Source organism: Bufo bufo, chromosome 1, assembly GCF_905171765.1.
Source record: "Bufo bufo chromosome 1, aBufBuf1.1, whole genome shotgun sequence".
NCBI classification, from domain to species: Eukaryota; Metazoa; Chordata; class Amphibia; order Anura; family Bufonidae; genus Bufo; species Bufo bufo.
This window is the reverse complement of record NC_053389.1, coordinates 601,642,849-601,670,704: the sequence shown is the minus strand read 5'-3', so window position 1 is coordinate 601,670,704 and position 27,856 is coordinate 601,642,849. Positions and strand designations below refer to the sequence as shown.

At 49.0% G+C, this 27,856-nt stretch overlaps 1 protein-coding gene across 5 annotated transcripts in view; it reads right to left on the bottom strand.

Annotated features, from left to right (window-relative positions):
* Window positions 1-27,856, bottom strand: part of PPP6R2 (protein phosphatase 6 regulatory subunit 2) — a 205,691-nt gene that overhangs the window by 85,671 nt on the left and 92,164 nt on the right. For all 5 annotated transcript variants that reach the window (XM_040413539.1, XM_040413542.1, XM_040413541.1 and 2 more), the window contains exons 10-16: window positions 27,421-27,573; window positions 21,929-22,129; window positions 14,818-14,882; window positions 14,445-14,557; window positions 13,020-13,105; window positions 11,802-11,882; window positions 9,090-9,187 (exon numbers count right to left, since the gene is read on the bottom strand). In XM_040413539.1, the coding sequence (XP_040269473.1) occupies window positions 9,090-9,187; window positions 11,802-11,882; window positions 13,020-13,105; window positions 14,445-14,557; window positions 14,818-14,882; window positions 21,929-22,129; window positions 27,421-27,573 (797 nt within the window). The remainder of the gene's footprint in view (window positions 1-9,089; window positions 9,188-11,801; window positions 11,883-13,019; window positions 13,106-14,444; window positions 14,558-14,817; window positions 14,883-21,928; window positions 22,130-27,420; window positions 27,574-27,856) is intronic.

The following is a 27,856-nucleotide window of genomic DNA, read 5'->3' as shown; positions in this document are numbered from 1 at the left end:
GGCGATGGGAACTAAGCCCAAAACGGGAACTCCAAGGGTTAATAATAATAAGAGAGAAAGAATATATGTCATCAGCAAGAAAATACTTGGGCCATATTCACATTTGACTATACGCCCATGGCTCCCCTCATCAGAAAAGCAATCCTAAATAAATGGCACATGCTGGTGCAAGATGAATCCCTTAAGGCTAAAACTATGATGAATCCCATCATTAGCTTTAGGACTCATGCACACGACCATTGTTTGGTCCGCATCCGAGCCGCAGTTTTTGCGGTTCGGATGCGGACCCATTCACTTTAATGGGGCCGCAAAAAATGTGGGCGTGAAGTTTTGCGCCCTGAGAGTACAGTCCCCGCCCCCCAAACACTCTGGGAGAACGCGGCATAGTAGGCCGCAGAGCCGGGGCCTCACGTACAGGTGGGGCTGACCGGAAGAACTTCTGGCTGGGAGAGCAGTGCATGGAGGGAGCAGGAGTGTCAGGGGGATCTTGCCCCTAAACAGAGGAGGCCGCGAACAGGTGTACCGACGCCCAGTGAGAGAAAGCAGTGGCTGTCCAAGGAGGCCTGCGAGCGCTGGAGTACTGCCGGGCCTGGAGGAAGGCAAGGGGGCTGGGGACCGGAGTCGGACCAAGGGCCTATGAGAGGCCAAGGTGTTGAGGGGGAAAAAAAACATTTTACTGTGTTCACTTTAGAGAACACAGGAGAAGGGGACCCAGCAGAAGGTTATCCCCTAAAAACCAGTACAGGGAGGAGGGGAGGAAGGTTAACCCCTGGGAGGGTTGGGGGCAGCAGGGAAAGGTAGGTAATACTTACCTAGACTGTTTCTGCCCACCCCGATTCCAGCAGTGTCACCTTCGTCAGTGTGCTGCGACTTGGGGAAGGCAGCTACACTGGTAACAAGGGGGACTTCTGGAAGTAGCAGCAAGGTGAGACACTGTAGCTGGTGGGTAACAGTGGAATTGAGATCCACTGTTCCGCCTTGTCTTTCCAGAGGTGGGGAACGAGCAGCGGGCTTGAGGACCCACTGGTCTCCCCCCTCAAGTGTGGGGAAAACAATCATTGGCAGACCAGCAGGAAAACATGTCTGCCTCCTACAGACACTAAGCTAAAACAGATTAGCTCAGTGTCTGCAGGAGGGGTATAGCTGAGAGGAGGAGCTAACACTTTTTTGCTTAGTGCCGCCTCCTAGTGGCAACAGCTATACCCATGGTCTTCTGTGTCCCCCAATGTGATAAAATGATTGGGGAGTTGAATTGACAAAAAATTGAGAATTGACTGCTTTTATTTTGTTTCCCGTTGGGCAATTTTCCGTATGCCATTAATATTGGCGTTTTGGCTTTCCGTTTGTGAGATCCGTTCAGGGCTCTCACAAGTGGTCCAAAACGGATCAGTTTTGCCCTTAATGCATTCTGAATAGATAAGGATCCGCTCAGAAAGCATCAGTTTGGCTCCGTTCCGCCTCCATCCAGCTTTGGAGGCGGACACCAAAATGCTGCTTGCAGCGTTATGGTGTCCGTCTGACGAAACTGAGCCAAACGGATCCGTCCTGACACACAATGTAAGTCAATGGGGACGGATCCGTTTTCACTGACACAATAGAAAACTGATCGGTCCTCCTTTAACTTTTAATGGTGTTCAAGACAGATCCCTTTTGGCTATGTTAAAGATAGTACAAACGGTTCAGTTCTGAACGGATGCATGCGGTTGTATTATCTGAACGGATGCATTAGTGCAGATCTATGACGGATCCGCACCAAAGGCAAGCGTGAAAGTAGCCATAATTGTATGTGCATTTTCGGATGCGGCGATGCCCATGATGTTTATTTCTTTATTGGTTAAGTATTTTTATTTTAAGGAAAGGGTGGCGATTTGAATATTTTATTTTTTTTAAGTCACCCTGGGTTGACCATTAGACTGCCCATTGAACACTTAATTTTCAATATAACAATACAGTGCTGCCACCTAGTGGCCTGTATTGGTATATTCCTCTAATATACTCCGAAGCCTGTTTGACGCTTCAGTCTAGTGTACTGTAACAGGTCTCCCAATCTCAGTTGCAGGAGCAGAAGCGCGTGGCTTCCGCTTCAGGACTGTTCAGATGCCGTGGTTACATACATGTGCCGCGCGTCTCTGCTATTTTAAACAGCAGAAACCCGGCGGCTATGGCGCCCACTGCACGTGCAGCGGGCGCCATATTTAAAGACCAGACTTCCGCCATTCATGGGCCAAGAAATGAGTGGGGATTGGGTGCCACAAGACCAATGGTGATGCCCTCATTGCACCAAAGGCCTAATCAGCATATTAAGAAAAAGTATCATAACTTGGTAACAAAGCCTCAGATTTTAAAAAAGTGAATTACAACTATGTGTCTATGCAAACAGCTGGATAGGGAGGTCGCAGATTGCCTTTAGGCCTCATGCACACGAACGTATTTTCCTTCCGTGTCCATTCCGTTTTTTTATGCGTCCCGTATATGGAACCATTCATTTCAATTTGTCCGCAAAAAAACCCCCAAAAAACGGAAGTTACTCCGTGTGCATTCCATTTCCATATGTGTATATTTCCATTCTGCAAAAAAATAGAACATGTCCTATTATTGTCCGCATTACGGACAAGGATAGGACTGTTCTATAAGAGGCCAGCTGTTCCGTTCCGCAAAATACGGAATGCACACGGACGTCATCCGTATTTTTTGAGGATCCGTTTTTTGCGGACCGCAAAAATTGGATTTTTTTGTACTCACCGTAAAATCCTTTCCTCGTAGTAGACATTGGGGGACACAGCATCATGGGTATATGCCCAGCTGCCACTAGGAGGCTCACACTAGAAACAAAAAAAGTGTTGGCTCCACCCAGGTGGGCTATACTCCTCTGCCAGAGCCGAGAGAGAACAGTCGGTACAAAAGCAGTAGGAACGTCACACCTGAACCAAAAAGAAAAACTGAAAGCCAACAAATCTTCAACTGGGGAAACCCGACAACCACTCCGGCAAACGCTGGGACCTCAAAGAAGAAGAAATTCAAAAAGGGTGGGATCTGTGTCCTCCAATGCCTACTACGAGAAAAGGATTTTACGGTGAGTACAAAAAATCTAATTTTCTCATGCATGGCATTGGGGGACACAGCACCATGGGAAGTCCAAAAGCAATCCCCGAGAGAGGGAAGAAAAAAACGCCATGCCGCCAATCTAAAGCACAGCTGCTTGCAGAACCTTGCGCCCCAGACTGGCGTCAGCAGAAGCCAGGGAATGAATATGGTAGAACTTAGAGAAAGTGTGAACTGACGCCCAGGTGGCGGCCCGGCAGACCTGGGAAGCTGATGCCTGATGACGCACCGCCCAGGAAGCCCCAACTGCCCTAGTCGAATGTGCGGTCAACCTGGAAGGGGAGAGCACGGCCCTTCGCGACATAGGCCTCCTTGACGGCCAACCGAACCCAGCGAGAAATGGTGGCCTTAGAGGCAGGCAAACCTTTACGAGGGCCCGCCGGAACCACAAAAAGAGAGTCCGAACGACAGAAGGGTTCCGTGAGGCGAAGATACAGGCGAAGAGCCCGAACAACATCCAGGCAATGGAGGGATTTCTCCCTAGAGTGAGAAGGATTAGGGCAGAAGGAAGGAAGGACGATTTCCTCATTAATATGAAACGAGGAGACCACCTTCGGGAGAAAGGAGGGAACGGGCGCAAAACCACCTTGTCCTGATGGAACACCAGGAAAGGCGAACACAAGTTCGGAGACCCAGCGGATGGAGGTGACTGCCACGAGGAAGGCCACCTTAAACGAGACAAACGACAGAGGAATCTCTGCCAAGGGCTCGAAGGGCGATGACTGAAGGGCGTCGAGGATGAGATTCAGGTCCCACGGCTCCACCGGAAAGCGAAAGGGACGGGCTCGGCGAGCAACACCCTGGAGAAAAGTCCTAACCTGAGCCCGCGAGGCCACAGGACGCTGGAAGAGGACCGAGAGGGCCGAAATCTGCCCCCTGAGAGAAGCCAGGCGAAGACCCTTCTCAAAACTGGCCTGAAGGAAGGCCAGAATGTTAGGGACAGAGAAACGGAGAGGGCGAAAACGCCCGGATTGGCACCAGGCAAAATATGCTCTCCAGGTCCAATAGTAAATGCGGGCCGACTGGGGCTTGCGAGCGTGAAGCATCGTCTGGATGACCGAGTCCGAGAGGCCGCGGGACTTCAGGACCGCGGTCTTAACAGCCACGCCGTCAAACGAAGCTGAGGTAAATTCGGGTGGAACAGAGGGCCCTGGGAAAGGAGATTGTGGCGCAGAGGAAGTTGCCACGGAACGTCGGCGAGCAGAAACACCAGATCTGCGTACCACGCCCTGCGGGGCCAATCCGGAGCCACCAGGATCGCCGGAACACGGGTTGCCTTGAGGCGCTTGAGTACTCGGGGCAGAAGAGGAATGGGGGAAAAAGATACAGAAGGTCGAACTGAGACCAAGGCAGAACTAGGGCGTCGACTGCGAGAGCCTGAGGGTCCCTGGACCGCGCAACATAGCACGGGAGCCTGCGGTTGAGGCGCGACGCGAAGAGATCCACGTCCGGAGTTCCCCAACGGTGACAAAGTTGGAGGAACACTTCTGGGTGGAGAGACCATTCGCCCGGGTCGACGAGCTGACGACTGAGGAAGTCTGCTGGCCAATTGTCGACCCCGGGAATGTGTACGGTGGAGAGGACGAGAACGTGCTTCTCCGCCCACCGCAGGATACAGGAGGCTTCCTGTAGGGCCATCACACTCCTGGTGCCCCCTTGGTGGTTCAGATAAGCCACGGCGGTGGAATTGTCCGTCTGAACCCGGATCGGGAGACCGTGGAGAGACGTGGGGTCCAGTGAGACAGTGCCAGGAAAATTGCCCTGAGTTCGAGAACGTTGATCTGCAGGGAGGACTCCTGAACAGACCAAAGACCCTGGACAGAGAAGGACTCGAAGACCGCCCCCCAACCCGAGAGGCTGGCATCCGTGGTGATCACCCGCCAACTGGGGGGAAGGAAGGACCGGCCCAGGGACACCATCCGGGGATTCAGCCACCAGGAGAGATCCTGGCAAAGCTCGGGAGGGAGACGGATCCTGCGATCGAGGCCTGCCGGGGACTTGTCCCATCTGGATAGGATGAACAACTGAAGGTCCCGGGAGAGGAATTGGGAGTAGGGAATGGCCTCGAATGAGGCCACCATCCTCCCCAGGACACGCATACACATCCTGATGGTCAGAGAGGATGGGTCGCGGAGACGAGTCATCCCGCCTGAAGAGAGGAAATCTTCTCTGGCGGAAGGAACACCCGCCCGAGGCGAGTGTCGAAGATCATGCCCAGAAAAGGCATCCTCCGGCATGGGACGAGAGAGGACTTGGAGTGGTTGATGAGCCACCTGAATTGGGCAAGAGCCGAGAGGGTGATGCGTAGGCTGGACAGGTTGTCCTCCAAGGTCGTCCAGGTAAGGCACCAATGCGACCCCCCTGGCACGGAGAAGGGCCACGAGGGGCGCTAGCACCTTTGTGAAAACCCTCGGGGCAGAGGCCAGGCCGAAGGGCAGGGCGACGAATTGAAAATGAAGAGAACCTACCGCGAAGCGAAGGAACTTTTGATGGGAGAGGGCAATGGGGCGTGTAGATAAGCGTCCTGAATGTCGATGGACGACAGGAACTCGTCCACCTCCAAGGAGGCGATCACCGACCGGAGGGATTCCATGCGGAAATGACGGACACGGACAAAGTGATTGAGCGCCTTCAGGTCCAGGATTGGACAGAGTGAACCGTCCTTCTTGGGAACCGTAAACAGGTTTGAGTAGAAACTCTGAAAGCGTTCTGATTCCGGAACGATGACCCCTAGAGAGCGAAGGGAACGAATGGCCTGAAAAAACTCGTCTGCCCTGGCGGGGGACCTGGGGGGCGACGTCAGGAAGAACCATCCCGACGGAAGACCGGAAAATTCGATCTTGTATCCGGAGGAAACCACCTCCAGAACCCAAGCGTCCTCCACACTTGCTTGCCAGATATTCTGAAAGGCGAGCAGGCGCCCCCCCACCTTGACCGGAGCCGAGTCATGCGGAAGGTGGCTTAGTGGACTGGGGGTGAGCAGGTTTGGGCTTGGCATGCCAGGAGGGCTTGGCATTAAAGGAAGGCCTGGTGGACTTCTTGTCTGATCGGGCGGGAGGGGCCCGAAAGGAACGAAAGGACTGCGCTCGAGAGGACGACCCAGGGAAGCGACGGCGGCGAGGCTGGTTCTGGGGAAGAAGGGAACTCTTACCGCCAGTGGCCTCACAGATAAGCTCCTCCAAACGCTTCCCAAAAAGCTTCCCGCCGAGGAAGGGAAGGGAAATTAGAGCCTTCTTGGAGGCAGAATCCGCCGCCCAAGAACGAAGACAGATGGTGCGGCGAATGGCTACAGAGTTAGTGGCTGCATGGCCGGAGCGGCGGGCCGATTCCATAGAAGCATCGCAAAGAAACTTGGATGCCTGGTAGATTTGAGAGGCAAGCACTGTTTTGCCCAGATAGCACAGGCCTTGGCCACCCAGGAAGCGGCAAAGGCAGGATGGATGGCGGCACCCGCTGCCACGAACACAGACTTGGCCAAGGAGTCGACCCGTTTGTCAGCGGGATCCGACAAGGAAGCCGCGTCAGCCAGGGGAAGGGTAGTAGCTTTCGCCAGGCGAGCAACCTGAGGGTCTAACCTGAGGAGGGACCGCCCAGAGGTTGACGGATTCCTCAGAAAAAGGATAAGGGACATCCGAGGCCTTGGTAAGGTGAAGGCGCCGATCAGGGTGACGCCACTCCTTAGCCAGAAGTGCGTCAAGATCCTCGTGATTCGGGAAAACCACAGTGGAACGTCTAGAACGGCGGAAGGACACCGACTCCTGGGAGGAGGAAGAAGGATCGTCCTACACATGGAGCGTTCCGGACGGCTTTAATGAGATCCTGTATGGCCGCAGACATCGCCGAGCACCGCTCTGATTCAGAATCAGAATCAGAGGAGTCCCCAGGAGCGGCGGAAGCGGCTGAAGAAGAAATCTAGCCCGTCTCAGACTTATCCGGGGAATGATCCGAGGAAGCTGAGGAAGAGTGGGACCCGGCCGAGACCGTACGAGGTCGCTTGCGGGATCGCGTGCCAGAGCGAGAACGGACGTCCCCAGCGGGGGAGTCCCTGCTACAGGCGGCCGCAATCTGGGCAGGCAGACTGTCAAGAGACTGCGCCAGGGATTGGGAGAGGCTGGCAAGGTTCCCTATGGCTTGGGACAGGCAAGGTTCCCTATGGCTTGGGACAGGCAAGGTTCCCTATGGCTTGGGACAGGGTAGCAGCCCATTCCGGAAGGACCGACACGGAGGGGCCCGCAGGGGCGGCCTGGGCGGGCCTGGGTTTGAGGCACTGCGCGCAGAGGGAGTTAGACTGGCCGCATGGGAACTTCCTATTACACAGGGAACAGGCATAATGGGTGGAAATCGCGCATAATGGGTGGAAATCGCAGCAGGGGGAGTGGGGCCCCGACCAGAAGAAGACATGAGGACTTAGGATGGAGCCTGCAAGGAAAAAAAAAGTCAGCCGGAAGGCTGCCTACCAGACCCAATGGTGCTGTGTCCCAGGAGAAACCGATCGCAGGAGAGGAGCAGCAAGATGGCGAACGGGTGCAGGCACTGCAGGAGAGGAAGGAGCCGGCAGAAAGGAACGCACCCCGCCCCCCTTAGAAGCCCGCGCAGATACAGGATTGGAGGAAAGTCAAGCACCTCCCAGGGCTCCACCCACGGAGAGGAGGGTGGAAGAGAAAGCCCGGGAAACCAGGAGTGGGCGGAGAGAATGCTCCGCCCCACGTGACCTGCGGCCTACTGGGCCGAAAAGCCGGGGCCTAAATTAGGAGCGTGCGGCCGGAAACAGACGCCCGCGATCGCAGTTGCGTCCGGAAGCAGTTGCGGGGCGGGAGGGACACAGCGCCGAGGGGAATTGGCCTGGAGAGCACCGAAAATGACCCCCATAAGTGAGAAAAAGCTCAGATTACCGGGAACTCGCCCGTCTTAAAGGGGCCGGACCCAGAAAAAAACATGGGCCTCCTTGCAGGCGCCCTACCAAAATGACCCCCTGGAGATGGAGGAGATGAGTGGAAGGACCACCGAAGCAAAGGTTACACTGGCCGCATTGCCTCAGGCACTAAGAGGGGGAAGGAGGAGGGAGGGAGGGGGAAGGGGGCTACAGGGTCCCCGCAATGGATCCGGATACCTACTTACCTTCCGACGTCTTCAGGCGCAGCAATGACCACCCCCTCGGCGGACTCAACACGGGAGCCGTGGGTCTACCGGAATTCCACTGCGGAAGCAGTTTCAAGTGGGGACTGGGTGGCTGCCAGGTACCCGAGTACGCGCCCGCAGGGGGGCAACTAAAGTGGAACACGATGGAGCCACCCCTGCAGCAGGCCGAAACCTGCAGAGAAAAAATAAAATAAAAAATGAAAATAAAAATTAGCAGGATGATCTGCTAAAAAAGATAGCAGGTCATGCCTGCCTCCTACGGACACTAGAACTAGACTGTTCTCTCTCGGCTCCGGCAGAGGGGTATAGTCCACCTGGGTGGAGCCAACACTTTTTTTGTTTCTAGTGTCAGCCTCCTAGTGGCACCTGGGCATATACCCATGGTGCTGTGTCCCCCAATGCCATGCACGAGAAATACATACGGTCATGTGCATGAGGCCTTAAGCTTACCGTGTTCTAGATATATTTTTAACGATTCAGAATTTTCAGGCATGGACTGCATTTTCTGTACACAACAGATTCCTCCTTAATGATAGTTCTGATGGAAAATGTCCAGAATACAATTTTTATAAGTCACTGGTCTGTGGTTTTAAAAACTTAGTGTAAATAGCCATTACTCTTGAGAAAGATTTTCAGTCCCTTCCATGCACAGATTCCAAATGCAGGCATAGATCATGCTGTTTAGGTCAAATCATGACCATCGCTGATAAATTTGGTAAACATAATTATACCCAGCTTTCAACTATCCAACCTGTTTAACACACAATTTAAAGTGACCATCTTCAGGTTAACTGATTTGTACTGTAGCATGAGAAATGGCACAATATGAAGGTAAGGAGGTGAATTACTTAATGTTGTCTTCCTGCTCTGCAAATTCTTCATCATTAAAACCAAACTGGTCAACAAAGTTAGAGGTCATCTGTTGAACTTGGTAGTCTGAAAAAGCCTGAAATCCAGAAATAAGGGTTAAACATATAGGAGTTTAGAAAGTTTACAAGGAAACAATATGAACTGTCAATGCTAAGCCCTTCCTACTCAGTGACATACTATTACTTCAGGGTGCTGGTAGGTTTCCCTCCGTGCCGTAACAGTAAGGAGCTGTGCCAGTGCCATCGTTTGTGGTTGCCATCTGTATTATATTATCTCTGAGCCCAGCAGATGTAGTCATCAGTAGCAACAGAAGCATCTGAGAGGTTAGACAGAGGGAAGGAGCGCCCGTTGTCCTCCAATCTGCACAACACAACACATTTCCAGGATGCGAATAGTTCGCATTGGCAGCCAGAGGCCTTATGAAAGCCCCAGGCCTATCATGTCCTAGCCAATAATGCATCTTGCCTCTGCCAGATGCCGGACTGCTTGTCAGAATGACTATGCACTTTAATACAGAAGTATAACAATGTGTAGTACAAACAATCAAAAGATCGCAGGTTCAAGTTCGATAAGGGAACTTAAAAAAAAACCAAAAAAAAAAACCATAAAAACAGAACCCTAAAATGAATGACAGAATTGTGTTGTATTTTTCATACTGTCACCCCAAAATATTTTAAGTTTATATATATTAATTAACCTTGATATTAGGGATCGACCGATATTGATTTTTTAGGGCCGATACCGATAATTTGTGAACTTTCAGGCCGATAGCCGATAATTTATACCGATATTCTGGGAATTTTCATTTTTGAGAAAAAAAAAATTTCCTACACAAATCTGCTGAAAATTAATATGTTTATTGTTAATGTGTATTTTTTTGTTTATTGTTAAAGTGTATTTTTTTTTTTTTTAAATCTTTTTCATTTATACTTAATATTTTTGTGTTTTTTTTTTTTTTTAACAACTTTTAGCCCCCTTAGGGACTAGAACCCTTGTCCTATTCACCCTGATAGATCTCTATTAGGGTGAATAGGATCTCACACTGTCCCTGCTGCTCTGTGCTTTGTGCACACAGCAGCATGGAGCTGAACATGGCAGCCAGGGCTTCAATAGCGTCCTGGCTGCCATGGTAACCGATCGGAGCCCCAGGATTACACTGCTGGGGCTCCGATCGGAGGAGGAGGGGATCCTGTGGCCACTGCCACCAATGATTACTACTGGGGGGGGGGGGGGGGCTTGGGTGGGGGGGCGCACTGCGCCACCAATGTTTTTAATACTGGGATGGGGGTGGGGGGCGCACTGCGCCACCAATGATTAATACCGGGGGGCTTGGGGGGGCGCACTGCGCCACCAATGAAGAGAAATCTCTCATTTATTCATATACAGGAGGTGGGAGCTGGCTGCAGAATCACATAGCCAGCTCCCGACCTCTATGAGCGGTAGCTGCGATCCGCGGCACCTGAGGAGTTAACTACCGCAGATCGCAGCTACCGCTCATAGAGGTCGGGAGCCGGCTATGTGATTCTGCAGCCAGCTCCCGCCTCCTGTATATGAATGAATGAAAGGCTTATCTTCATTGGTGGCGCAGTGGCCACAGCCCCTCCCCTCCTCTTATGTTCTCTCCTCTCATTGGCGGCAGCGGCAGCAGCAGCACAGGGGGAGGAGACACTGCTTCCTTCTCCCCTGTGCTGCTGAGGGAACACGGAGAGCGCTGAGAGCAGCGCGTTCTGTGTTCCCAATATGTTATCGGTATATCGGCAAAATAGATGCAGATACCGATGACGTTCAAAATCCTCAATATCGGCCGATAATATCGGCCAAACCGATAATCGGTCGATCCCTACTTGATATACCCCAAAATTCTACCCTTAAAAATTCCCACATGAAGCAAACTATGTAGATGAAAAAGTAAACATGTTACAGCTTTTAAAATGTGGAGATATAAAATTTAAAAATACCTTAAAGTGTAACTGTTGTTTCGGTTTATTTTTAATATTGTGTACGAACAAGGAAGTTAAACATTTTTGTAATGTACTTTATTAGGAAAATATGTTTTTTTCTACTAGAAAACATGGTGTAAAGAGTCTACTTAGGAGAGCTCTAACAGCATTGCTTAGGAGAGTCTGTCTTCAGTGTGGGCAAACTATCTCTGCCCATCACACTGCCTATCTGACTTGTTACACACAGGCATCTTTAGTGCTCAGTAAAACACTGAGGACAGACTCTCCTTAGGAGGGTCCATTCACACATCGGTGTGTGTTTTGCGAATCCACGGATATGGAAAATACAGACACCGCGTGCCTCGCCGGCACTTAATAGAAAATGCCTAATCTTGTCCGCAATTGCGGACAAGAATAGGACATGTTCTATTTTTTTTCAGGAATGGAAATTTCCGGATCCGGGCAGCACATCGTGCGGCCCCAAAGAAATGAACGGAGCGGAATTGCGGACGTGTGAATGGATCCAAACGCTCAGTTACAGCTTTGATGGAAGACACTTTAAACATAAACTGACGGTGACACTTTAAGTACAAACCTAGGCTGGGCCCTTAAGAGGTTAATAATCACTGAAAAATTCTAACACACACAAAACAACAGCAACAAGTATTCCTTTAAAAAATCATATTCTGATATCGTCTGGATATAATTTCCACGTGGAACCTAATGATATCATTCAGTTTAATAACTCACCTGCTGTGCAGACAATTCACTGGGAAAAGCACTGTCAATATCTTCATCCTCACTGGATGAACGTAGATGATGGGTGTTTACCTAGAATTTGAATTAGATGCACCAAGTAATTATATAATTCATTGAAAATGCACAATACTTTATCTAAAGCAAAGCCCTGAAATATACAAGCATACAGGTTGCACATGGAACAGACAATTCATGCACATGAAATACAATTGTCTCTCAAAATACAATGGTGTCAGGATACAATTAATGGTTTCTCCTTGGCCATTGTATGTTGAAACTAGACTCTACATAAAATGCCTCAGACTCAGATCCAACCATTCCTGCTCAGGCTACTTTCACACTGGCGTTCGGTGCAGATCCGCGCCGATAATGCAAACGCTTGTATCCGTTCAGAACGGATCAGTTTGCATTATTCATTAAAAAAAAAAGTCTAACTCAAAACGGATCCGTTTTGACTTACATTGAAAGTCAATGGGGGACGGATCCGTTTTCATCTGCACCATATTGTGTCAGTGAAAACGGATCCGTCCCCATTAACTTACATTGTAAATCAGGACGGATCCGTTTGGCTCTGCATCGTCAGACGGACACCAAAACGCTGCAAGCTGCATTTTAGTGACCGCCTAAAAAACACAACGGAGACCAAACGCAGCCAAATTAATGCATTCTGAATGGATCCTTATCCATTTAGAATGCATTGGGGCTGAACTGATCCGTTTTGGGCCGCTTGTGAGAGCCCTGAAACGGATCTCACAAGCAGACCCAGAAACGCCAGTGTGAAAGTAGCCTTATCTGCAGTACACTGTAGTTCACTATGAGCGATACTGGACCCTGAAGAAGCTCCTGTCTTTGTCATAGAAAGTGATTACAGCTTCCAGTATCTATTCCTGGTAGTTATATGTAAGGACCTGCTTTATCTGTCTTAGTTATCTAGTTATTTGCTTATTTACATTTTCTTTTTGTCTTATCTTGGGATGACATTTTGGGGCTTTGGAACCAATTACCAATTTTCCTAGTTATGGATTCCAGTTACAACGGTTTTAACACACAATGGTTGTCCCAGAACCAATTAATATTGTAACTTTAGGGACCATTGTATATACTGTATGTGTGTATATATATATATATATATATAAAATGAAGATGATGATTGTCACATAGGACACAATAAAGACAAATATTCATTGAGTAACGAAATGGTAACTTTACCAAGTCCACAGTGTTCCTTCGGTTTGTTTCAGGCAAGGTCTCCTCAACAAAGGTTTCCCACCTCCCCCTGCAGTCTTCTGGGAGTTCTACAAAGAAAAACAGGATACAGTGCAAAATTTGACCAAGTATAAGATCATTTCCAATCTTACTGCCATCCATCATACATGTATTCAATAAGAAATGCTCTTTCTCCATTTACAGGACCCCCCCTATTACCAGTACTTATGACCTGATCACTCACTGTCAACATGAAGACGGATTATGAGCTGAGAGATCAGGTTGGTTGCAGCAGCTGCTGCTGCAGTGATCAGTGCTGAAGTCATTACTACACTGTTTATTAATGCTGTATAATGTCCTCATTTCTGCTGCTGCTTCTAAACTGTGATAGGAAGAGAGCTGCAGCAGAAAGCACATGCCCCGAGAAAGAACGAAGCATCTGAGCTACCAGCTTGAAGTAAATCTAGCGGAGCAAATAGATCAATGATGTGGGTAGCTCTGGATCCATGTGAGGTACAGGGCTGGTTATAGCTTTTTTTTTTTTTTATGAGACTGTCACGTACTATATGATGTCTGCTTTTTAATTATTAATCATAGTATAACCCCTTTAAGGACGTAATGATATTGTGACAGGTCCTCTGGCGCTATTACACCATCCAGCACAAAAAATTGTGCCGTTTGTCCAACAGCTAATAAGAAAGGTAACAGAAGGTAAACTTTAAAGGGAACCTGTCACCGGGATTTTGTGCATAGAGCTGACGACATGGGTTGCTAGATGGCCGCTATCACATCCGCAATACCCAGTCCCTATAGCCCTCATCTCAGGTTAATTTGCATATGTATCAAATAGTTTTTTTTTACACAATAAAAGCACACAGAGCTATGGGGACTGGATATTGTGGATGTGCTAGCGGCCATCTAGCAACCCATGTCCTCAGCTCTATACACAAAATCCAGGTGACAAGTTCCCTTTAAAGGGGTAATCCAGTTTTTCAACATTGATAATCTATCTTCTAGATAGGTCATCAATATCAGATCAGCAGGAGTCCGACTCAAGGCACCCCTGCTGAACAACTTCTTGAAGAGACTGCAGTGAGCTGTTGTAATTACAGCTCCTCTGTCCCACTCATTTGAATGGGAAGAAGCAGTTGTAATTACACTCCGTCCCATTCAAGTGAATGGGACAAAGAAGCTGCAATTACACCTGCTCACTAAAGCAGTGCCAACAGCAAGCTGTTAAACAGTGAAGAGGCCACAGCACTCATACGAGCGCTGTAGTCTCTTCAAACAGCTGATCAGCGGGGGTGCTGGGAGTCAAACCCCACTGATCTGATACTAAGGAACTATCCTGAGGATAGGTCATCAGTATTGGAAACTAGACAATCCTCATTGTCACAGGCAATGAGAATAAGTGTTTAAGAATATTACCTGTAATAAAATCACTGATCTGTATTTGAATAGGACTTTTTTCCATATTCTGTACTGCATTAGCAATACGAGTTAAGTGACCCATGTTTCCTCTCCTCATTCCTCCTTCAGCCCTGCATACGAATAAAGTTTAAATGTCAGTAAGTCAAATAAGATATTAAGAAAAAAAAGGCATACAGAGAAGCAGAGGAAAAGCAAAAACAATAATATGCCAATAATCTACAACTAGCTGTCATGTACTATGCCAGAAAGAAGCATGCAAAAGGCCAAACTATTGAAACACAACAAATAATCTTTGAGGATCACAGGGAATCCTGTTTTGCAAGTATAATTTATGTACAGGTTAGACTGTAACACAATTTCTAGTACTCACTGAATTTTGTCATTTGTTTCCCATGCATCCAATATTCTTTGAACCAGGCAGCACTCCTGAAAGAGCTGGAACAAGTAAAAATTTGTTTTGACTATACAGAGGTACTACTATTTCCCATAAGCAGTCACACAGTAACCGTTCACGTGGCAGCCACATATATGAAAATCAGCCGTTAGAATGGCTTGGTTATCATGCTTGTTTTACCTAGAGATGCATTCTTGTTTTTAATTTTTAGAGTGCCAATTTTTGCAAAAGCTATAACAAAAAACACATCCATAATGGTTGTTACTGTTGAGTCAGATTCTCAGAAACCAACGACCGACTGGAGACAGAATGTTGAAGCAATAACCATGACAATTTACAGAGACGGCAATTCAAAGGTGACACGCAATATGGCTGTGAACCTGTAGCAGTAGGTCCCAGCAAGTGCCTAGCAATCAGATACTTTCTCGTGCATGGCATTGGGGGACACAGCACCATGGGTATATGCCCAGCTGCGACTAGGAGGCTGACACTAGAAACAAAAAAGTGTTGGCTCCGCCCAGGTGGGCTATACCCCTCTGCAAGAGCCGAGAGACACCAGTCTAGTTCTAGTGTCCGTAGGAGGCAGACATGACCTGTTTTCGCAGGTCATCCTGCTAATTTTATTTTTTATTTTATCCTATTTTTTCACTTTTTTTCTACAGGTTTCTTCCTGATGCAGGGGTGGCTCCATCGTGTTCCACTTTAGTTGCCCCCCTGCGGGCGCGTACTCAGGTACCCGGCAGCCACCCAGTCCCCACTTATCTGCTTCCGCAGTGGAATTCCGGCGGACCCACGGCTCCCGTGTTGAGTCCGCCGAGGGGGTGGTCATTGCTGCGCCTGAAAACGTCGGAAGGCGAGTATGGCAGTATCCTGTACTCCCTCTCCCCCCCCCCCCTCCCCCCTTCTTATCTCCCTGTGTCTCCTTGTGTCCTGACCCCTTTAGAGTTGAGCAAGGGTGCACTGCACGCTTTTTTCCTCCCCTGGGCATCGGGCCCCCACTCCTCATATGCGCGGGGACTTCTTTTTAGGGGCACCTTTGTTTCTAGGGCCTGGCCCTTTAAGACGGCCGATTTTTGTTCTATCGGCTCCTTCCCGTACTGACGGGTTTCCTTCCGCTCCTACCTGGCCTTCCTACCTTGCCAGCCTCTCCCAATCCCTAGCGCAGTCCTTGGACCGTCTGGGGATGTCCGTTCTCGCTCTGGTACGCGGTCCAGCAAGCGACCTCGTACAGTCTCGGCCGGGTCCCACTCTTCCTTAGCTACCCCGGATCACTCCCCGGTTAGGTCTGAGTCGGGCGAAATTTCTTCTTCAGCCGTTTCCGCCGTTCCTGGGGACTCCTCCGCTTCTGATTCTGAATCAGAGCGGTGCTCGGCGATGTCTGCGGCCATTCAGGACCTCATCAAAGCCGTCCGTGACGCGCTCCATGTGCAGGACGTTCCCTCTACCTCCTCCCTGGAGTCGGTGTCCTTCCGCCGGTCTAGACGTTCCACTGTGGTCTTCCCGAATCACGAGGATCTGGACGCGCTTCTGGCTAAGGAGTGGCGTCATCCTGATCGGCGCCTTCATCTTACCAAGGCCTCTGACGTCCCCTATCCTTTTTCTGAGGAATCTGTCAATACCTGGACGGTTCCTCCTCAGGTAGACCCTCAGGTTGCTCGCCTGGCGAAGGCTACTACCCTTCCCCTGGCTGACGCGGCTTCCTTGTCGGATCCCGCTGACAAACTGGTCGACTCTTTGGCCAAGTCTGTTTTCGTTGCAGCGGGTGCCGCCATCCACCCTGCGTTTGCCGCCTCCTGGGTGGCTAAGGCCTGCGCTATCTGGGCAAAACAGCTTGTCCGCGCCTTACCCCCAGACTCAGATCAAGGGGAACTGGCAGTGCTTGCCTTTCAAATTTACCAGGCGTCCAAGTTTCTTTGCGATGCCTCTATGGAATCGGCCCGCCGATCCGGCCGTGCGGCCGCTAACTCTGTGGCCATCCGCCGCACCATCTGGCTTCGTTCTTGGGCGGCAGATTCCGCCTCCAAAAAGGCTCTAATTTCCCTTCCCTTTCTCGGTGGGAAGCTCTTTGGGAAGCGTTTGGAGGAGCTCATCTCGGAGGCCACTGGCGGTAAGAGCTCTCTTCTTCCCCAGAATCAGCCTCGCCGCCGTCGCTTCCCTGGGTCGTCCTCTCGGGCTCAGTCCTTTCGGGCCCCCCCTGCCCGGTCTGACAAGAAGGCCTCCAGGCCTTCCTTTAAGGCCAAGCCCTCCTGGCATGCCAAGCCCAAACCTGCTCGCCCCCAGTCCACTAAACCTCCTTCCGCATGACTCGGTCAAGGTGGGAGGGCGTCTGCTCGCCTTTCAGAATGTCTGGCAAGCAAGTGTGGAAGACGCTTGGGCTCCGGATACAGGATCGAATTTTCCGATCTTCCGCCGGGACGGTTCTTCCTGACGTCGCCCCCGAGGTCCCCCTCCGGGGCAGAAGATTTTTTTCAGGCCATTCGTTCCCTTCGCTCTCTAGGGGTCATCGTTCCGGTTCCAGAGTCAGAACGCTTTCTGGGGTTCTATTCGAATCTGTTCACGGTTCCCAAGAAGGACGGTTCGCTCCGTCCTATCCTGGACCTGAAGGCGCTAAATCACTTTGTCCGGGTCCGTCATTTTCGTATGGAATCCCTCCGGTCGGTGATCGCCTCCTTGGAGTCGGACGAGTTCCTGTCGTCCATCAACATTCAGGACGCCTATCTCCACGTCCCCATTGCCCTCTCCCACCAAAGGTTCCTTCGCTTCGCGGTAGGTTCTCTTCATTTCCAATTCGTAGCCCTGCCCTTCGGCCTGGCCTCCGCTCCAAGGGTCTTCACCAAGGTGTTAGCGCCTCTCATTGCCCTTCTACGTGCCAGGGGGGTCGCCTTGGTACCTTACCTGGACGACCTTCTGATTCGGGCCCCGTCGTTGGAGGACAACCTGTCCAGCCTGCACATCACCCTCTCAGCTCTTGCCCAGTTCGGGTGGCTCGTCAACCACTCCAAGTCCTCCCTCGTCCCATGCCAGAGGATGCCCTTCCTGGGCATGATCTTCGACACTCGCCTCGGGCGGGGGTTTCTCCCCCCAGAGAAGATTGCCTCCCTTCAGGCGGGGGTGACTCTTCTCCGCGGCCCGTCCTCTCTGACTATCAGGACGTGTATGCGCGTCCTGGGGAGGATGGTGGCTTCCTTCGAAGCCATTCCCTATTCCCAATTACACTCCCGGGACCTTCAGTTGTTCATCCTATCCAGGTGGGACAAGTCATAGGCAGGCCTCGATCGCCTGGTTCGTCTCCCTCTCCAGCTTCGCCAGGACCTTTCCTGGTGGCTGCTTCCTCGGACGGTGTCCCTGGGCCGTTCCTTCCTTACCCCCAGTTGGCGGGTGATCACGACGGACGCCAGCCTCTCGGGTTGGGGAGCGGTCTTCGACTCTCTCACAGTCCAGGGTCTTTGGTCTGCTCAGGAGTCCTCCCTGCAGATAAATGTGCTCGAGCTCAGGGCGATTTTCCTGGCACTGTCTCACTGGACCCCACGTCTTCGCGGTCTCCCTGTCCGGGTTCAAACGGACAATTCCGCCGCCGTGGCTTATCTGAACCACCAAGGGGGCACCAGGAGCGTGATGGCCTTGCAGGAAGCCTCCCATATCCTGCGCTGGGGGCGGAGAACCACGTTCCCGTCCTCTCCGCGGTACACATTCCCGGGGTCGACAATTGGGCGGCAGACTTCCTCAGTCGTCAGCTAGTCGACCCGGGCGAATGGTCTCTACACCCAGAGGTGTTCCTCCAACTTGGTCACCGATGGAGAACTCCAGACGTGGATCTTTTCGCGTCACATCTCAACCACAGGATCCCGCGCTATGTCGCGCGGTCCAGGGACCCTCAGGCTTTCGCGGTAGACGCCCTAGTTCTGCCTTGGTCTCAGTTCAACCTTCTGTACCTGTTTCCCCCCATTCCTCTCCTGCCCCGAGTGCTCAAGCGTCTCAAGGCAGCCCGGGTTCCGGCAATCCTGGTGGCCCCGGATTGGCCCCGCAGGGCGTGGTACGCAGATCTGGTGTTTCTGCTCGCCGACGTTCCGTGGCGACTTCCCCTGCGCCACGATCTCCTTTCACAGGGCCCTCTGTCCCACCCGAATTTACCTCAGCTTCGTTTGACGCCGTGGCTGTTGAGACCGCGGTCTTGAAGTCCCCTGGCCTCTCGGATTCTGTCATTCAGACGATGCTTCACGCTCGCAAACCCCAGTCAGCCCGTATTTACTACCGGACCTGGAGAGCGTATTTTGCCTGGTGCGAGTCTGGGCGTTTCCGCCCTCTCCGTTTCTCCATCCCTAACGTTCTGGCCTTCCTTCAGGCCGGTTTTGAGAAGGGTCTTCGCCTTGCTTCTCTCAGAGGACAGATTTCGGCCCTCTCAGTCCTTTTCCAGCGTCCCGTGGCCTCGCGGGCTCAGGTTAGGACTTTTCTACAGGGTGTCGCTTGCCGAGCCCCTCCCTTTCGTTTTCCAGTGGAGGCGTGGGACCTGAATCTCGTCCTTGACGCCCTTCAGTCTTCTCCCTTCGAGCCTTTGACAGAGATATCTCTGTCGTTTGTCTCGCTCAAGGTGGCCTTCTTAGTGGCAGTCACCTCCATCCGCCGGGTTTCCGAACTGGCGGCGCTTTCTTGCCATTCGCCTTTCCTGGTTTTCCATCAGGACAAGGTGGTGTTGCGTCCCGTTCCCTCTTTTCTTCCAAAGGTGGTTTCCTCGTTTCATATTAATGAAGAGATCGTCCTTCCCTCTTTCTGCCCTAATCCTTCTCACCCTAGGGAGAAGTCCCTCCATTGCCTTGATGTTGTTCGGGCTCTTCGCCTGTACCTTCGCCTCACGGAACCCTTCCGTCGTTCGGATTCCCTTTTCGTGGTCCCGGCGGGTCCTCGTAAGGGTTTGCCTGCCTCCAAGGCCACCGTCTCTCGCTGGGTTCGGTCGGCTGTCAAGGAGGCCTATATCGCAAAGGGCCGCACTCCCCCTTCCAGGTTGACCGCTCATTCGACTAGGGCAGTTGGGGCTTCCTGGGCGGTGCGTCATCAGGCATCTGCTTCACAGGTCTGCCGGGCCGCCACCTGGGCGTCAGTTCACACTTTCTCTAAGTTTTACCATATTCATTCCCTGGCTTCCGCTGACGCTAGCCTGGGGCGCAAGGTTCTACAAGCAGCTGTGCTTTAGATTGGCGACATGGCGTTCTTCTTCCCTTCCTCAGGGACTGCTTTGGGACGTCCCATGGTGCTGTGTCCCCCAATGCCATGCACGAGAAAAATGGATTTTTTGTACTCACCGTAAAATCCTTTTCTCGTAGTAGGCATTGGGGGACACAGATCCCGCCCATTTTTTGAGTTTCTTCTTGTTTGTGGTCCCGGCGATTTGTGGTCGTTGGGTTTCCCCAGTTGAAGACTTGTTGGCGGTCAGTTTCTGTTTGTTCAGGTGTGGCGTTCCTACTGCTTTTGTACCGACTGGTGTCTCTCGGCTCTTGCAGAGGGGTATAGCCCACCTGGGCGGAGCCAACACTTTTTTGTTTCTAGTGTCAGCCTCCTAGTGGCAGCTGGGCATAAACCCATGGTGCTGTGTCCCCCAATGCCTACTACGAGAAAAGGATTTTACGGTGAGTACAAAAAATCCATTTTTCTCCTCTGCTTCTCTGGCTCCCATCCACTTCCATGGTCCTGCTGGTTTGGGTTGCAGTTCCTTTGCTCTACCTGCACAGTAGTATCAGGTTGCTAAAGTGACAACAGGCCTGGTGGATTGTATAAGGGGAATCGTCTGGTAATGCATTGCCTGTTGATTGCCTAGTTTTTGTTCCTTGGACTATTGTTCTAGGTTTTAACTCCTGCTTGATTCTGATCCTGACCTTGGCCATGTTCTTGGATATTGCATCTGCCTTTCCCCTTTGATATTTTCGTCTAGTACCTGGTTTTCTACTTCTGGCTCTGACCCTTAGCTCCAGATTACACTCTCATCTTTTCCGCTTGCCTGCTGCTTCCCGACTGCTCTCCAGTTGACGATCCTTGGCTCTTTTCCTGACTACACTACTACTGCATCAGCACTACTGCCGATAATCCGTGACTATTCTGGGGATCCTTCAGCCTCAAGGTCCATATCTCCTTGAAAGCATTAAAAGTAGGAGACCTCTTAGACTCCGTTCCCCTGTCTAGTCAGTGCAAAACAGATTATATCTTACATAATCCACCAGGCTTTACTACCTATTAAAGAAATTGCAATATATCTGAAAAATGTAATTCGTCATCTGGCCTAGCAGCAGACAAACCCAATGGATGGAACATATGCCAAGTTTAAATAAAAACAACAAAATATTCACCTGTCCACAGCTTTGAAGTTCCCATGCAGTGTCTGCCACTTCCAATGCCCATTAGTCCTGTGGTTGTTCACACGGTCACAGGACCAAGATATTTCATATCCGACAGGGACTGTAAGGAGTTGAGAACGGAGCAGCGGCACATGACCTGCAGGGCTGCAGTTGTATTTTGTTTTTTTTACCTTGGCCCTGGTTCCATCCATTTAGGTTGTCAGCTCCTAGGTCAGACAATCCCCTTTAAACATATTTACCAAACTTGGACTACTGTGCACACCTCTGATTTACTGTTAGACATTTTGTTTTCCTCCAACAGATACAACAAAATATTAATTCAAAACTAAATCTGGGTGGAGAAACTTATAAAATGGTTAAATTGTTACTTATTCATGTTAATGCTTTAGGATATCATTGGTGTCTGTAACCAGATAGTTATACATCCATTGACATGATGGTAAACTTACTAGCCTCTTCGAGTAATTTGTGTATGAAAACAAATGACAGAGCATCACTGATCTTCAAGTGAATAATGTTAAGATATCTGACAGCAATTTCTTCTACACAAAAAATAAACGAAGGTAGTCATGTCATGCTAGTTTTAGGAGATAAACTTGAAATTATATTGTAAACCTTATTTACAAAAAGAACCACATTATACGAATGTATTACTACAGTTAAACCCATTTAACCTGCAATGCTTCCACACAGACAGGTTAAAGGACTGAACAAGGAGTATTTTAGAATTTGTATTGTCTTACGTGTGTAATCATAAGATTCTCTTGCTCAGGTATCAAAGTCTCAGAATCTTCTGCATTCCCATTAGGAGCCTCCAAGTTAGTTTTCTCTTCCATAGTTCCATAACTCTTTCCATTTTTCAGAGATTGGGAGAGGATTGCAGCTATGCACATCTCTACTTGGATGTGTAGAAAGTTATTCCAAGTGTACCTAAAAAATAAGTCCTGCAGGGGAGATGGAAATGAGAATTCACATACTTGCCATGATATTATATGTCCCACAGTATTGCACCCTTTTTGATCTTTAAGTGGAACATATCATCAGAAAAGACAATACCTAAAGGAAATCTGTCACCATGATCTTGGACTGTTATATGCAGCAGTACATGAGTAGTACTGCAGTTAAAGGAAATGTATCACCAAAATATGTTTTATATCAGATAGTATCCTTTTCTTCCAATCTGTTTTTATTTTCTGATAACAGATTTATTTATTCTATTTCCTGAACATGACTATGGGGGGCGGCCATCGTGCCCGAGCTGCTCGTAAAAGCATTTAGAAAAAAATTAAGAAAATTGTTTTACAGCAGTCACATTGGCCATAGACATAATGGTCCGGAGGGGACCTCATTGACTTCTATGGGAGAGTTTTCTAGGCATGCTCTGTGACCTGTGCAGAGGTCATTGTACAGGGGAAGAATGGATAAGATTTGATCGGATATTGTGAATGGTGGATCTTGTGTTATCTGTCATTCTTATCCTGCCTGTAATATTATCTCTGTGTATAGATGAGCCAATAACAGCAGTAAAGTGATCTGCACAGACCAAGAAGTAGCGCCTATTATTAGGCTTAGTGGCCAGTGCGAAAACTGCAGGGTTTTATGAATTTTGTTTAAATATAGATATTGACATGGAAAATTAAAAATGACATCACCAAAAAATCATTAAAATATGTTTAACATAAAAATGTCATTTAAACAACAAGTCATTTTCTCATGATACATTTCCTTTAAAGGGAACCTGTCACCGGGATTTTGGGTATAGAGCTGAGGACATGGGTTGCTAGATGGCCGCTAGCATATTTTCAAGCTCTGACTCATCTCCGGTTAATTTGCATATGTATCAAATCGGTTTTTATACGCAATAAAAGCACACAGAGCTATGGGGAATGGGTATTGCGGATGTGCTAGCGGCCATCTAGCAACTCATGTCCTCAGCTCTATACCCAAAAACCCGGTGACAGGTTCCCTTTAAGGAGTCCAGATCACTTTTTATATTTTTCTACTGCCTCTGTTCCACCACTGTCATCTCTCAAATCTGCGCTAAAATACATAGTCTGGACTTCTGTGCCATGCTGACACAATGAAGAGGACTCATTTGAGTGTACACAGCACTCCTGACAATGTACTTCAATGCAGCTTTAAACGCTGACAGAAAGGAAAATAAATAGTAGTGATCTGGACTCCTTATGTGTAGTACTACTTATGTATTACAGCAGATAATAGTCCAAAATTATAGTGATAGATTTCCTTTAATAGCTCAAACTAAGGCTACTTTCACACTAGCGTTCAGAGCGGGTCCGTCTGGTGTCTGCACAAACGGATCCGCTCCTATAATGCAGACGTTTGTATCCGTTCAGAACGGATCCGTCTGCATTATAGTTTGAAAAAAAAACTAAGTCTGAAAGTAGCCTGAACGGATCCGTCCAGACTTTACATTGAAAGTCAATGGGGGACGGATCCGTTTGAAGATTGAGCCATATGGTGTCATCTTCAAGCAGATCCGTCCCCATTGACTTACATTGTAAGTCTGGACGGATCCGCTTGCCTCCGCACGGCCAGGCGGACACCCGAACGCTGCAAGCAGCGTTCAGGTGTCCGCTCGCTGAGCGAAGCGGAGGCTGAACGCTGGCAGACTGATGCTTTCTCAGCGGATCCGCGTCCACTGAGAATGCATTAGGGCTGGACGGAGCTCACGAGCGGACACCCGAACGCAGGTGTGAAAGTAGCCTTAGATCAGTATTCATGAAAGCATCGAAATGGTCTTCAGAGATTTTTTTTTTTAATACCGATGACCTATTCCCAGATCTCATTGGTGGGGGTCGGAGACTCGGAACTCACAGTATCTGATTGGTGGGGGTCCAACACCTTCGAACCCATGCTGATCACCTGTTTGAGAAGGCCCCAGCACTCCTGTGAGCACCGTGGCCTTCCCTCTGCTCACCAAGCACAGCGCTGCACATTGTATAGTGGCTGTGCTTGGCATCGCGCTCAGCCTCATTCACTTCTATAGGGCTGAGCAGCCCCTAGGCCACGTGACCGATGGGGATAGGTCATCAGTAGTAAAATCTCGGAAAACCTCTGTAATGTGACAACAGCATAGAAACCATTGTTGTTCAAAAGGGACTTAAATTTCTTACTCACATTTAATTTATGATGAGGGGACAAGGGGAGCCAGGACATCCCTAGCACAATAGGGCAACCTAGTTTTAGTAGGAAGGTAGTATTACTAGGGGTGGTGAAAGTAAAATGGTGGCCAGTGAGTCTGGCAGGGGTACAGAATGTTTTGGGCCTGGGCAGTGACAAAGGCCAGATGACAGTCCTGAGGTTGCAAGAGGGACTGGAGGGCACAGCTGTCCTGGATCAAAGTGGTGAGATGATGGCTAAAAATTAGTCACTGTCATGCTGCAATTGGGGTCAGACTCCTACTACTTCCCATTGTATTCTCAATGGAAGCAAAATAAAGTGTTGCACATGCCACAGAGCCTTTTGCCAAAAATCAATGGTGTTTTGTGTGTTCATTATTTAAGGTTTAAAGTGTCTATCCAGCCTTATAGGCATTTTAATTAGCTGCTGTAGTAAATGATTGGTCTCAGCTGTGATGTGTCCCCAAACGGCTCATGATCCAGCAGTGATGTGTGGCTTGGTGGCATATTACCGCTGAGGTCAGTCATTGGCTGCAGCAGCACAAGTCACACCATCTGAAAGTTTATAGGCCGGGGACCAGAAGATCATGGAATAGAGCCCCGGCACAGAAACTGTGTAGCCAGGAACAAGTGATAATGATTCCAGTCTTTTCATAAAGTGTTTTATTCCTAAGGCTAAATAAAAAAAAAATGCCTATAAGGGTCCATTAACACGTCCACAATTTCGTTCCCATTCATTTCTATAGGGCCGCATAATGTGCGGACCCGCACTTCCGGGTCCGCATTTCCGTTCCCAAAAAGAATAGAACATGTCCTATTTTTGTCCGCAATTGCGGACAAGAATAGGCATATTCTATTAGTGCCGGCGATGTGCGGTCTGGTAAATGCAGAATGCACATTGCCGGTGTCCGTGGATCCGCAACACAGTACGGACGTGTGAATGGAGAATAAGGCTGGATAACCTCTTTAGGTCTCTAGGAATTTACCAGCACCTGATGTTCCTTTAAACAAATATATATATATATATATATATACACACACACATACACACACACACACACACACACATACACACTAGCAGAAGGACCTGCATATATTTCATTTAATGTTTGTGTGTCGTTAAAAGATGTCGACAGTATCCCCCATGACAGTGACCTCGACAGAACCCCGCCCCTTTAACAGTGAACTCCACAGTTCCCCACCCCTTAACACTGCCCCCCCCCCCCCCAGAGTGCCCTGCCACTTTAAAATGGGACCTCCACAGCAGCCCATCCCCTTAACTTTGATCTTCACAGCGGCCCACCCCTTTAACAGTGAGTTTCACGGCACCCTACTCCCTTGACAGTGACCTCCTCAGGGGCCCACCACCTTAACAGTGACCTCCACAGTACCACGCTGCCTTAACAGTGACCTCCACAGCAGTTGCCCCTTTAATAGTGGACCCTGCCCCCTTAACAGTGACCTCCACAGTGTCTGCCCCTTTAACAGTGACCTCCACAGCGCCCTGCCCCTTTAACAGTAACATCCACAGTGCCCGCCTCTTTAACAGTGACCTCCACAGTGCCTGCCCCTTTAACAGCGACCTCCACAGCACCCTACCCCTTTAACAGCGACCTCCACAGCGCCGGCCCCTTTAACAGTGATCTCCACAGTGCCGGCCCCTTTATCAAAGACCTCCACAGTGCCGGCCCCTTTATCAAAGACCTCCACAGTGGCGGCCCTTTTAACAGTGACCTCCACAGCGCCCTGCCCCTTTAATGCTAGGGCTACACGACGACATGTTCCGCGCAACATTTTGTCTCAACAACTTTTATAATGATAGGCTATGGTGTTGCACTGCGACATGCTGCGACATGACAGTCACAAAAAATCCATCCAAGATGGATGCATGTAGCAGCGTAGTTATGCCCTATGTGTTGTGCGACTTATTGTCGTCCAGTAGCCCTAGCCTAAAGCTGACCTACAGCAGTGAAGAAAAATGGCTGGGTTGTTATGGACACCTGGAGTAAAACTGTGTGTATGTGGAGACTAAGGGCCTGCAAGCTTCTATTAGCTGATAAGGGACATGTGACCGTGTGTATGGCAGTTGGGATTTGAAGAGAAAGACTTGCAGGCTTGTATTGGCTAATGCAGGTCATTTTTTGGGAATATCTCAGGAACGGTAAGTCCTAGAGAGCTGAGACCCGGTCTAAAACCTTCCCGGAGACCTGTTCGGTTCAGTCGTTTGGTCGCTGATAAAGAACAGACAGACGGACGTCCATACAGACAAAAACTCATTTTTATTTATATATATATATATATATATATATATATATATACACATACACACACACACACACACACACACATTTATACATGTAGATCCTATCTAATTTGTTATGTCATTCTTTTTTCAGAACCTGATGTGATCATGGACATATACAGGAACACCAGACACATGACACCTCTAAGCCATGTCAAGTTTTATGTCAATATGTACGGCATCAAAACACAAAGTTATGAAAGAGAGGTTCACTTTGTTTATCCCTTTTGAAGACAAATATATTATCCACTTGAGGCTGCTGCCTCACTATCTTATTTTATGGGTGTTATTTTTTATTAAATAAAAAAAAATCATGAAATGAATGCATTTTGTACAAGGATTTGGGTTTGTTTTCTGTTAAGACAGTTTTTTCCTATAGAGAAGTCTATGGGAAAATATCTGAAAAAAGTCACACCCTGATAATGCTGAAATTTTTAAAAGGCCAAGGGACCAAAAAACGGAGAGGAAATAGTCTTAAAACGACACTAAAAATACAGTATTTAATATGTGACTGCAGCAGTTTTTGCTTTAAAAAACAAAACTAACAAAAAGTGCATTTAAAAAATAAAAAAAAAAGAGCCATAGGGGGAAATTTATCAAAACCAGTGAAAAAGTGGCTAAGTTGCCCATAGCAACAAATCCGATTCCACTTTCATTAGCTGCTTTGGAAAATGAAAGATGAAATCTGATTGGCTTCTAAAGGCATCTTTTTTCTTTACATCAGTTTTGATAAATCACACCCATAGTGTGAAACCACTCTATCATTACAATTATTCTCAGAAGAGCTTACAAGTAACAGATCCATGGTTCGAAGTCTGCAGAGCTCCTGGTTAATACCGGACGTATTAGCTTGAAGCAAGGCAGCAATGAGGCGAGCAGTATGAAGACGGGCATTTCCCAAAGGTTCTTCCAAAATACCAATGGTGGTCAAGATAGATTCTTTCTGCATTAAAAGAAAAAATATATTTAAATCTGACTCCAATTTAAGTGTAAGGGCAAACGACACAGTTGCCCTGTGGCAGGACACACCAACTAGTTTTTTATTCAGCCATTGGCTGCTGCGGATGTCCATGACGTGGCACCTGCAGCCATACGTACTGCAACCCTACCGTTTGCTCTTACCCTCAAGACCACAATAAACCATTATCAAGACCCCAAAAAAATGATTTGCTATTTAAATACATTGCTGTTGCCATCTGTAGCTACAGCCCCAGCTGCATTTGAGG